The sequence below is a fragment of the Arvicanthis niloticus genome, chromosome 15 (assembly GCF_011762505.2).
Source record: "Arvicanthis niloticus isolate mArvNil1 chromosome 15, mArvNil1.pat.X, whole genome shotgun sequence".
Lineage (NCBI taxonomy): Eukaryota > Metazoa > Chordata > Mammalia > Rodentia > Muridae > Arvicanthis > Arvicanthis niloticus.
This window is the reverse complement of record NC_047672.1, coordinates 11505093-11518412: the sequence shown is the minus strand read 5'-3', so window position 1 is coordinate 11518412 and position 13320 is coordinate 11505093. Positions and strand designations below refer to the sequence as shown.

At 46.0% G+C, this 13320-nt stretch overlaps 1 protein-coding gene across 2 annotated transcripts in view; it reads right to left on the bottom strand.

Moving 5' to 3' along the window:
- The window catches only part of Jazf1 (JAZF zinc finger 1), a 300929-nt gene that overhangs the window by 48294 nt on the left and 239315 nt on the right, over window positions 1–13320 (bottom strand). For both annotated transcript variants that reach the window (XM_076913329.1, XM_034518806.2), the window contains exon 3: window positions 1758–1954. In XM_076913329.1, the coding sequence (XP_076769444.1) occupies window positions 1758–1950 (193 nt within the window). In that variant the 5' untranslated portion in view covers window positions 1951–1954. The remainder of the gene's footprint in view (window positions 1–1757; window positions 1955–13320) is intronic.

Sequence of the window (13320 nt, the reverse complement as noted above, 5' to 3'; positions counted from 1 at the left end):
CTGTTTACCTGGTGTCGGCCATGAGTCACAGTCTACATTACCTCAAGTATGAAACACATTCCGCTGGAGACCGCTGGCCCACAATTCATGTCCCATCTGAATAACTACTACAGGGAGCCACAGAGAAAAGGACCCAGCACTGTCCACTCCCAGTTCTGCCACTCTTCAGATTTACATGGTAGATAACACGTGAAGGCTCCGAAAGCCAGTGTTCACAAAACAGAATGCAAGGGCCTCCTGAGGCCATACCCTATGACCCAAAAAGTAGAAACAATGCCAGACGTAACCCCAGCCTCTAACATTTGGTAAGCTCCAGTATTCTGGGACCTGCTTAGGGTAATGGCAGTTCTCAATAAAGAGCTCAGAGGAAATGCTAGTCCCTGGCTTGCTATACCTTTCCTGTTTTCAAGGTGCTCAATCATGGCTGAACTGAGGATGTCCATCTAGCATGAGATAAAAGTCCCCCAGAAAAGTCCCCTAATTCCAGTCAGGAAGATTGGGACTTCCTCAGGGGTCCTCCTTAGGGTGTAGTCTTGCACACCAAGCCCCACACAAGGACTCTCCTTTAACTCTGTTGAGCTTAGCATCTTTCCAGACTCCGGGGAGTCCCTCACCCCAATACTTTGTGAATTAATGAATGAGAAGTAAAACTCCAGCCACTTCCCTTGTAGGAAATGAGGCAGGGGACTATGGGACCTGCAGGTTTCAGTCAGGGAGGTGATGCCAAAGGGACGCTGGTGCCATCCCAAACGACATGATCCATGGTGTCCTGGGCCCTGCCACTCCTCAGCTTCCTCTTCTGTCTGGCTGTGTTGCCTGCTGTTGGGCACGCAGGTTCCCCCACATGAGCCTGTGGTACAGTAAAACACACTTCCTGCCCTCTTCTCCAGTGACACTCCTTCCTCCCCAACTACGCCTTTAATGACTGCATTGCTCTTTCCAGGAGCTTCTGCTGGTGCCAGTTGACCTGGAGCTGCTCATGTCACTGAGTTCTAGATGACACAACTCAAGATAACAGCACTGTATTTATGTGTACCTCTTTGATTAGTGGCAGTCCATGTTTCTACAGTGGGAGAGGAGGGAGTCTGCTTCTCAGGTAAGACAAAGAAGGACCTCCCCAGTCCCCACTCCCTGCTTTACATTCCTGCCTTGAAGTACCCTCTGAGATGCTCCCAACCTGGTGAGACAGGAGGATGCTGCGGCAAACAAATGTGCTCCGGGAAGACGTGCTAAGGAATTCAATGGTCAGGCCCTCGAGCCCCATCCCACAGTCTGCTTCGGGCAGGAGTCAAAGCTGCTGTTTGTATCTTCAGTTCTGACCCTACTTCAGTGTTTACTCATTGCCACACTTGGGAAGATGCCGACATCTACCAGGTAGGTATACGATGGAGATGGGGCTTGCTCACTTCTGTAGCTACGTGTCTGACATGTAGGAGGCATATGATTCTGTTCCTCATCTAACTAAGAAAAATTTCAAGAATAAACAAAAATCGGGAAACAAGTATAAGCAATGTCCCAACTGTGCCCAACTGTGTACGGACGAACATATGGACATATGGATGAACTGGTGCCTTACCCTGCCCAAGAAGAAATTTGTGCAGCATAAACAAGGTTGCCAGTTCACAAACGATGATGGTAAGGTCTTAAAAACCTATAAACCCATCACATAGTCAGGCACATACCCTATAATGGCTTACAGGTAACAAATACATGAAGGATCCAAGTTGTGGGCCTGAGTCCTCAGCTAAGGGGCTTACCTGTTGGAGTGCTGCTGCGGAATGAAGAGGATGGGGTGATGGGCGGGGTCACAGGGGGAGTAAGGCTTCCGCTGCTGTGGCGTGGTGGAGTGGACACATTCCCTCGAGACACAGAGCTGGACAGGGTTAGGGAAAGCTTCGGCTGAATCTTCTTCTTCAGGGATTCCTGTTCTCGGCGTGCAGCATCTGTCATGAATCTGAAATGAGAGTTGCAGGTGATCAGCCAAGGCCTTGGAAGAAGACACGGGACAGTGGAGTTTGACAGATGCTCTGCCCTGGGGGGTGGGGGGGACCTGGCAGTAGGTCATCAAGTCTCTTGCCTTTTCCTATGTAATGGAGTGACCTTCTAGCTTTTGAGTTTCCTCCAAATTGGGCCATATCTTTGGCAGGAAACCTTGATAAGGATCTGTACCTACCCTGAGGCCTTCTGTATCAAAAGCTTTTCTCTTGGGAAGTTCTCTCTCTCCTCCCACTTGGAGGAAACCCACCCATCCTTAACTCTCCAGGAATTCCCAAGTTGGGAGCTTCCTTCTTATAAAGGGTGGTAGTACTTAGTGCTTAAATTACTGACTGATGCTCAGGAGCTATAGTCTTGTCCGTATGTTCCCTTTAAATGTTTTCTTTTGCTCTGACTCTCATAGTGAAATGTCTTCTGGTTACTTGAGGTCTTAGCACACTGCCAAGCCCTGCTAGGCCAACAGCTGCAGAAGCCTGTGCTCACCAGCCCAAGCAGAGTCAAGAGGAGGCCTGAGAACAGGGTGAGGTGGATCAACCCACCCTGTCCACAGGCCTGTTTAACTTCTGATTTTCCTTATGCCCTGCGTGGCTCATCTGGACACTGGAGGTATTTTCCCAATGCTTGTTCTCTTATTCCTATGTAATCGAACATCTTATAGTCCGTGCAACAATCTGGAAATGGTTGTCTTTACCTAAAAACCAAACCCTTTCTATATTATTGGCAGGTAGATTTTGTCAGAAGTGTTGCTGGACATTGTCATGATGAGCATGGTGACTACAGAATATGAAAGCATACAGGTGATAACAGACACTTATGTCTACCTAGGCCGAGAGGTGGCACGACTGTGCCTCTCAAGTCTTCCCCATCAGCTGCAGTCTGACCAGTTCAGTAGAAGTCACTGTAAACTAACTACATGGTATCTCACCACATCTACTTAACATGCTGCTTACAAAATTCCTCAGTGTTTTTCTTCACTATGCTATGAAATTTTGGAAGTTAACAGATGCTTCTTAGAGTCGATTACATACACAATGAAATAATAGCAATACCGTTCCAGTGTTTTTAAATCTTTACTTTTATATTTGGAACAAAGATAGCCCACTCCTTAAATGATCCAGGCAACAAGCTCCAGATACACAAATGGCCTTCTCTACATTGAGTTGTACAGGAGCAGAGCTACGCACTCTGACCAGGTTCACGTTCAGTGCTGTAAGATGGTATCTTTATCTAACAGTGACAGAGGAAGGAGCCTTGGGACAGTGAGGACTGTTTGCACCCAGGAGCCTGAACTGGCTCATTCTCAAATGAAAAACTGGTTCTTCGGTTTTTCAACTGCTCTCCTGGCTCCCTCAAAACTTCTACTCAAAATATAGATGCTTGGGGTGGGGGGAGGGAAGGCAATGAACTGTGGTTTCCTTTTATTATTTCAAGTAGAACCACTAACTAGCCCAGTGCTAAGTGTTTCAAACTGGGGTGTGCTGTGTGCTGGGGAGTGGACAAAACCATAATATAAGCACACAGCTTCTTCCAGGAAAACCAATTGTACTCAGTGGTGGGTAATTCACGTGGTAAGATAAACATAAGTATTTCATGGGACAGAAAAAAGTGTATAACTGTACGTTAGCTAAGAGGGTGGTATTTGGACTCACAAGGGCCAGGGTTAAACCCTGCTGGGCTACTGACTATGTGACTTGAGGCAAAGTAATATAAGTTGTTGAAACCATTGCCTTGTTCTGTGCAGAATGAGACTGAAGCTTGAGAGCTCTCATTTGATGTGTTTGAGACCTGAAGATTTAAAGGGGGTTGAATTTTAGAATATTTGCATAAACACTATTAGTTGAGTATCGCTAATGGAAAGGTCTGAAGTTTAGAGATTTCGGAACATTTGGAGTTAGGGAAGCTCAACATGCAACGGCTCCGAGTAAAGAGACATCGTTCTCTTTCTATGGGAGAGCTTGATCTTTGTGTAACTGGCAACCTGCAAAGCTGACATGTCAACGTTCTCATACAGTGATAGCTGTAAGCCTTGTCCTACATCACTGTCTGTATATATTCATAGGAAGTCCTTGTGAGACAGCAAGTACCATGTCTATAGGCTGTTACAAGAGCTGACTGTGGGCAGAGCCTCCGATGGCAGGGCAGCTCCTGTTCCTGTTGTCTGACCTGCAGCAGATTCACACTGGATTGCGGACTGGAGCCTACTGCAGAGGTCTATGTGAGGACTGAATATGGCAACCCGTTTGGAATACAGCAAGTGACACAGAAGCTGTTATTCTACAAAGAACCACGGTGTGCTGTGTCTTGGTTCTCGGGCAGCCTCACTCAATGACACATTCTTTGAGTTGGTTCTAAAAGAACTTGAGTGAGCAGAAATCTCACCCAGGGAGTGACTGATGGGAATGGGCCTGGACAGGGTATATTTGGTGTCAGGTAGAAACTGGCCAAAACTCAAGAGAGTTCTCCACACTTTCTCTTTAGTTTAAAATGTATCAATACCTCACAAATAAAAATAGAAGACAAAAGTGTCAGTAAGTCAGGGCAACTTTAAAAGTAAATGCCCTTCTTATCTCAGCTATGAAGAAACTGTAGCCACGGCATCCACCTTCTTCCCAACCCCAATCACCCATGTGGGCAGGGTGGGCTGCTGCTGACAATTCATCTTTGGCTTCCTTTGTGAGGGGTGGAGTAGGTTTCGAGACAGGGTTTCTTTATGTAGCTTTGGCTGTCCTGGAACTCACTCCGTACACCAAGGTGGGCTTGAGCTCACAGAGATCTGCCTGCCTCTGTCTCTCCTGTCTCTCAAGTACTGGGATTAAAGGGGTGTGCCGTCACCGGCAGGCTTGGCTTCCTTTTTCTAAGTACATTCTAGGTGTTGAGAACATGGCACTCATGAAACAGCACTAAACGTGAAACACACCCACCAGGCATCACCGCCAACCCTCCTCTCCTTCCGTTTTACTTAGCCTTGCATCACGGAAAACCTGGCACACAAAACACACAGCTGCATAATGCACTTCCAGTAACACACACATAAATGCACACACAGGAATGCCACACCAATGCAAGCCCTGGCTAAACTAGCTGTTTCCCAATACAGCGGGCCTAGGTCTTCTTCCTTCTTCCCTTTATCGACTTTGATGGTACTTGCTTTTTAGTGAAAGGGTGGCTTGCTATAGAGCTTGGGCTGGCCTCAAACTGACAATCCTCATTTGTTGGTCTCCTAAGTCTTTCTCTATATGAAGAACTGAGACTTATCAAATTCTAAGGCTTTAAGTCATCAACATGTTTATCAAAAGATGGATATGTTCCCCAAAATGAGGGACCACCTGGGGATGCCACTTAAAAGGAAACGGGATAAATCAGAGTGGTTGTAGTCAAGAACTGAAGGCTTAGCGATACAGCTCTAACCAGGAGCCAGCTCCTGCGAGCACACCCTGGCATCCCACAGACAGGCCCACTCCACTATTTGGCTGGAAACACTCCCGTTCTGTAGCTGAGAGAAGCCGAGGAGGTTGAATTCCTCTGGTCTGAGCTGCCTTCCTCAGGGGGCTGTCACCATCTGTGAGGCCCCCAGTAATCACAGGAGACAGGAGAAACTCATAACTGGAAGAAAGACTGGTCAAGTCACATCACCGGTCCCATACACTTGCCCCTCATGTGGTGGGATGACCTGTTCCAGGTCACTGGGATTGGTGAGTGGCTGAGCTGGCACAAAAGCCAGTCAAGTCCTGAGAGTGGACCAGTGGACTACAGAAAACTGCATGCCGGCTTGTGCTTTAAAGCTGTGTGTGCCCCACAGTTCTCAGAGGGTTTTGGTCTGGGGATGCTCGAGGAGATTCCTCTGGAGCTTACAGGTGGTGGGTGGGATGGCACCTGGTAGGGTGGTCAGGAGGTGTGTCCTTCAGGTCTCAGCCAGTTGCTGCAGCAGGGCTGACCGGCTCCTGGAGGCCCTGCCCTTTCTATCCTGAATGGGCCTAACCTGGAGAAGACTGGCCATGTCCTCTCTCGACTTCATTCAGTCTTGTTGTGGAGCCAGCTGCCGCACTGAAGCTGATGATACTGGCTTGTGACAGCAAGTCACTTCACTTCAGGAACTTTATAAGCTGGCTGTTAAACACAGCTATTATTAAGTGCTAAATTATGTAAACTTATTGAATAAAATGTACTAAAAACAAAGGTTTGTTGGCTCTTAATTATCCTACTGCATTTTACTATGACCTATGACCTCAAGGTTACTGACATTAATGCTGTGTCTACTGGCTGGAAAGACACCACAGTTTCTGTATTCGGTAGCATTACAGTGGTAGCTGGGAAATGAGAAACTGGGAATATTTACACCACAGAAACGGGCAAATGTTACCAGTCAGGACAGTTTTCCACATCAAGAAGTACCTACTAAGTATCAGTCAATAGACTTTGTAGTCTTATTTTTAATGTGGAAAAAGAGCATTCAGATCAGGCTCCTTGCTTACTCACTGAGGGAACCAGGAGGGAGTGAGGGAGAGACCAGAAAGGCTTCCTTTTATTTGTAGCATTATAAAAAGAAATATATCTGGACACATTTACTATGAATTTGTAACATTTTTAAATGATTTTTAAATTATGGGACACAGGCAAATGGGTAAATGAGTTTACTCACATGGTTTAAAGAAGAATAAAATTATGACCCACATGCTCAAAATCAACAGAGACTTTGAAGTTTCTTTTATAACTTGTTTTCCCAAGAGAAATATTACCCAGATCCAAGTACAGTAGTTTTTTAGGGTTTTTCTTTCTAATATATATATTTTTTACACATAGAGAAATTAAATGTTTTTAAAGGAAAAAGTGGTCACTGGGGACTTCATCTCCTGTTGACTAACAGCCTGGAAGGCTGCGGTCAGCAAAGCCATGTTTTGATTTTGAAACTGAAGCTGCTGTAAGATTAATTTTAATTTTCCTACAAATCAGAAATGTCTAAGTGACCATAATTTAACACAGTCATTTATAGTAATATTTGTTATTGTGAGGGGAAGTACATATTTCTTAAGTAAATTTTCAAGACTCCATTATAAACCTTTTAAGTCTGTAGACCACAATGTTCAGTCGGGTTGGCAGGTTGAACATGGCCTATGAACGTAACATGGGGGAATGTCAGCTGCTGGTCCAGGGAGACCAGTTGTAACCACAAACTTGGGAAATTTATAGTCTTTTCTGAAACCTGGGCAAACACACCACTGCCATCTCATTCGCTCGCCAAAGCACTCATCCTGTGCTCCCCAGGGGCACTGGGAGAGTATCACTTGGCTTTCAGTGACACCAGAGGCCCCTAAGATAGAAGTTACCACTAGAAACTTTAGTGTTTCTTGGGAAAATCTGAAAAAAACTAGGTCTTATGAGAGGGTGGGGAGTCTGAAGGGTGCACAGTCAAGAGCTGCCCTGGTACAAGACATGTCCTTGCAGAGTCCCAAGTCCCCCAGCCCTGGTTCTCCTGGCTGTTGCAGTGCAGGGCTGTAGTTGGGCCTCCTCAGTCTGGCTTGGGGAGCAACACCCTGAGCATCAGCACAGCCACTCTCTTCACGCCTCAGAAATGTATCCCATCCTGCTGGACACAACCAGAACACAGGCACAGCCTGGGCTCTGAAACCCCCAGCTCTCAAGACTGGGAATGTAAAGGACGGCACCCAAGATGCAGCTTGACTCTGCTCCAAGGCCACTCATTCTCTTCATCCTGAGGGTGGAAGTGTTCACTGGCGTCACTGGGTACGCAGTAACAAGCTAGACTACAACCTTGCCAGGAACACCACATAGCATATGGGATTTAGTATTTGTGCTTCAATACCTTCATGAAATCTGGAAAATTATGAATTATGAAACTTACCTAGTCATGGATAATATATTTTAAGTGTTTTGTTAAATTAGATTGTTCATTTTATCTTATGTGTTTTTCCTGCATGTGTGTATATGTGCCATGTGACGTGCATGCCTGGTGTTCTCAGGGGTCAGAAGACATTGTTTCTCAGGAACTGTAGTTACAGACAGTGGGGAACCATCACGTGGGTGTAGACAATCAAATGAGGGTCCTTTGCAAGAACAGCAGTGCTCTTATTCTCTGAGCTATCTCTCCAGCCCTGGATAACACATTTTATGTAAACATTAGAAACAGAAACTTCAATAAAATATTCTCTACCACATGTAAGATACTCTGCTTTTTACCTTGTTGTTTCATTTAATAAATATGCGTATGGCCATTACATGGGTTCCTTTTCTTTCCCATTCTTTTTGACATGGTCTCACTATGTAGCTGAGCATTTTCAGATGTCTTGCCTCAGCCTCCTGAGTGCTGGGATTACAGTTGTGGGTCACAAGGCTCAGCTTACACCCATGTCTTTATGTAGTAACAGGCTATGGCCTAGGGTTTGAATATATTAGCGTAGCAGTTAGGGGCAGACTTTGGAAGAAGACTGTTTATGTTCAATTCTCTGATCTATGCTGTTTAGCTGTGTAACCCTAGGCAATATACTTAACCCCTCTGTGCCTCAGTTTTCCCATCTGTAAATGCTGACAATAACAGGGCCAACCCAAGAGGTATAAGGAATGAGTCAACGCACACAAAGCCCTTGCAACAGCACTGATACTCTGTGCTTGACAAAGGTCAGGTTCCTTTTTGTCACTGACAACTCCACCAACAATCTGGCCCAGAGCTGAGTCACCAAGTAGCCTGCTGGGTTCTGCTGATCCTGTAAGCTGAACTGCCAGGCAGCACTGTGGAGGCAGTGACAGTGGCTGAAATCCAAAGGGCTCAGTCCTCTCGTTAGACACAATGCATTGGGTTGTCTATAAATACACCATCCTCTGGGTTTCTTTGCCTTGGTTCCAGAGATGAGTCATGATGTTGGGGTGCCCTACCCCAGGAGGGCCATGGGATGTTCCCTGCAGCTAGCAGAAGGAATGGGAATTTCAGGTTATAACCTTTCATCTTCCATTGAAGGGCTTTGCAGGGTATTCAAGGCTCCAATGGCCTCATCTCCAACCCCTCAGAAAGTATCAAGGCTGCTGTGTTTCGCTTCAAGTTCTAAGTTTTACTCTGTCTCCTTAGTGGCCCCATGGGTACTGCCACAAAAAGCAAATCCTGAGCAACCTAGGATGCCTTTGGGACTCTGGGAAGAGCTTCCAACAGAAGCTCTGTGCTGCTCTAAGTACTCTTGGACTCAGGAGCTCATTCCCAGACTAAGACTTCGGGCCTGCCAAGGACACCACAGAACCAGTGAGTCTGCAGAGCACCACAGGAGACAGTGCACTTAAGGTTCTGGGGAGCTAGTGGGAACAGCAGGTGCTGAAATAGCATGTGAACATGAGTGGTCTGTCTCCGTGTGAGCAGGTCTCCATGTGATGATGGTGTCCTGGTTCAGTTACTGGTATAGCTAGGAGTGGGTCTGCTGGTGTTAGCACAGTGGTTAACAGGACTGGCCAGTCAAACATGAAGTGGTCAGCAAGTGAAATTACAATTTGTCATGCTCCTCATGAGCAGAGTGGTCTATTCTTGTGACCTGGGAACCTAGCAAGTCATTTCAACAGAGAGAAAGCTTGAATATCTAAGTAAAGCCAATTTCAGAACAGTTTAGAACTGCTCTGCATAATAATCCTGTTTGTTTTCCTCCCAGAATCCTCCTTTACTTGATCTGAAGCTCCCGGGGAGGCTGGCATGCTTTATAAAACTTCTGCACTATCAACTCAACTAGGAGCCTTTAGATGCTGTCATTACAGCTGGAGAGAGGGCTCAGTAGTCAGCAGTGCATACACTGATTTCAGGCTGCTCACAAACACCTAGGACTCCTGCTCCAGGGATCTCATGTTCTCTTCTGGACTCCCTGGGCACTGCATTCATTGTGCAGAAGCCCATACACATATACAGGTAAGTTTAAAAATAGTAAAAATTTTAGAAGCTTGCTGCATTAAAGTGTTAACAAAAAAATAGTAAACCAAGGGCAGCAGCAAGAGGAAGCTGCTCCACTGCAGACTTGCCATCTCACAGGGTGCATGCATGCCTGTGAGTGTGATGCCTGTGAGTGTGTGCGTGCATGCGTGTGCATGTGTGTATGTGTGTGTGTGCGCACTCGCGAGCGGTGTGTGTGTGTGTGTACGCGCACATGCGTGTGCATGTGTGTGCATGCATGCATGCGTGTGTGTGCATGCGTGTGCTCTCCAGTACTCACATCCACTGTGGGCATCCTTTGGGAGGGGCTAGTTATCACATACCATAATACCAACAAGTTTCCTACATGGAGAGGCATTGCTTCTTTACAGAGTTTCTGTCTGGCCTGGGTGGAGAGATCTTTGAGTTACAAAGTAAGTGACGACAAAAGCATGCCTATGTCCTGTCAGATCTTCCAGCCAATTCTGCTGGTGAGGCAGAAAAAAAAGAATAGAAAACAAAAAGCGAGTGGAGGAAGGATGAATAGACAAGGCAGAAGCCTTTTCTGTCTGGACACACATAAACCCATCCTCCTTTCTGTCTCTCTCTCTCCCCCTTCTCCCTCCCCTCTCCCCCCCCCCCCATAGTACTGAGAAACAAAGCCAGGGCTCACATATCCCACGCCAGCCTCATACCACTGAGCTAGCTTTCCAACCTCGGAAATAATCTTTATTTTTACATAATTCCTTCTTATTCTTCTTTATTCAGACATTATAACAGAATATAGAAAAATGTGCTTTCTGATGTAGAGAAGGTATAATATAAAAATTCTTTTGATTATTCAATAATTATATCATATATACATTGTAACATAATTTATAATAATATGTTATTGATAATTATTTTACAGATTAAAAAGTGTAATAAATACCTGCTTTCTAAATATATACAATTTAACTTTCTATCATTGTTAAAAATTCCGTTTTGGTCTGGAGGGATGGCTGAGCAGTTAAGAGCATGTACTCCTCTTGCAGAGCACCTGTCTTTGACTCCCAGCACCCCACATTAGGCAGCTTACAACGTCCAGGGGACTTTGATAAGCACCTGAACTCACACATGCACACGGTCTAACCCGCCCCCCACATACACCATAATAAATTAAAAAAATAAATCTTTAAAGATTTTCAGTTGCTTCAGGTTGAGCAAAGTGAACACTTCATTTGGGTTGGACTGACTGTCATGTACTGGCCAAAAGGAGAGATGACAAACACATGCAGACCCAGTGCCAGCCTCTTCTTCCAGGAATTGGGAGAAGGGTGAGCGAGCAGCTCAGGAGGCAGACAGAGTGTACGGGATGACCCTGATCCCCAGCCATGTGTCATCCCAGGAAACAGGCTACAGGCCTGTGTACACAGCCTTCTATATAGCACCATCCAGAGACCAGAGGCCACTCTGTGGACAATACTTGGGATCTACAATCCCCTCCTTCTCTCCCTCCCTTCCTGCTCCCCGTTTCTCTTAACTTTTAAAACAGCAGTATATCACCCTGGACTTAATCACTTAAATGAAATCCATGCATCGGCGTTAGGCAATGGGTGTCTCGAGCAGGACTCCCCCCTCAGCCACCATGTCTTTGTATTTTCTCAACAAACGTGGGGATTTTCTTCAGCCCTGTGGAGTATGCAATCGGCTTCACTGTGGTCAAAGTCCTGGCTCACTCAAGGTCCAGCAACTTCCTTACAAGTCATAGATCAACTCACACTGCCATGAAACAACTACTCTTTAGCCCCAACTAAATTAAACCGTGGTCCTTTTCATGGTTGATGGTAAGAATAAAAAAGTTCTAAGGGCTCCCGCACAGCCCTGGGCTTGCAGCTGACCTGGAGACTCCCTGCCATCCTCCCCCCTCCAGCTTCTCCTTACACATGGGTTTCATTGTTAATCTCACACCCATGTAAAAACAAATGGACAAAACAGAGAGCTTCTGTTTATGAGATTTTGTGGTTTAAAACTACAAATGGCTCTCCCAGTTTTCCTGTTTCGCCTTCTCTGAAAGCAAATTAAATTAGCATAATACTGCTAATGAGATGAGGTATAATTCTCTCCATAAACTGGAAGTTTATTTTATTTTTATTTTTTGGTTTCTTCAAGACAGGGTTCTTTGTGTGACCCTGGCTGTCCTAGAACTCTCTCTGTAGACCAGGTTGGCCTTTAAATCAGAGATCCTCCTGCCTCTGCCTTCCAAGTGCTGGGATCCCAAGTCCCAAGTGTTACTGGGCATGTACCATTAGCTCCTGGTTGGAAGAAATTTAAAAATGGGAGAAAATAAATTGGCTCTAGGATCTCTTAGAGTTTTGGCTACAGTTTCTGTGCATGCAACACCGCCTACTCACTGAAAAACTGAGACTCTGGAGGCAGAGTCCTAATTTGATTTGCTTGGTCTTCTGAGCTTTGGAAAACCATTTACTTTCCCTGGACTTGGGTCCCTTATGATAAACCAGACATGATCCTAAGATCTCATGGAAGCTATTGCCATCACCTTAGAAGGGGAGGTACTTGGCCCACTTAGGAATTCCCACCTGGAGTCTCTGGGAGTAGCATATCCATGGATATTGGTTCTCCCTGACCTTCTCTAAAAGCAAGTACTTTTAAATGTAACAGCCATCTGGTGGGCCAGCCCCCACACAGTCCAGAGAAGGGCTATGGGATGTAGCCACACTTGCAGTCAGAAGGCTCTATTTCCTTTACTTTTCATTACACAAGTGCTCTGTGAGTGCCTCTGGTCTGCTGACAAGGTAGGATGGGCCCACTCAACCTTAGTTACCAGTCCCTGAGCTGCGTGCTCAGTGGTGTCTCTGAGGCTGGTGAAATGCTGTGTGGAGAAAGGAGAGGCGGAGACAGCAGAGACAGTGGCGAATCCTCAGTATAAGACCTCCCATGTACTTTGTGTAGTGTGATCACTTGGTGCCAGTTACCATGAGCTCTGCTCGAGGTGTGTGACTGACAGACCACAGCATCCCAGTTCTCCACCTTGGTAGCCCCCAAAGCCAATGGTGATAGCACCGAGCTGAAACAGGCATCCCCTTCCCACTGACAGTTCTGATCTCAGCCTAGGATAACTGGCATATACTTTACCTAAGAGGGCTGTTGTTGCCACACAGGTAAGCAAGGACACAAAGCAGATTAGATAGCATCTGTCCGTGAGTGTATTACTGAAATAGGGGCTGAGGACCTGGCTGGAACAGAAGCATGAAAGCAAGCACATTGGTTAAGAGCAGTAGCCACCAAGACTGCGACCAATCTGCCACAATCTCACTGCACTTCACTGAAAGTTGCTACCACAGTCAGATCTCTGCTAGAGGGAGCTGTAGCACAACTCTAGGTGTATTGTGCACTGAAAGTTTCTTCTCTTTACCAGGTGTCTATCATAT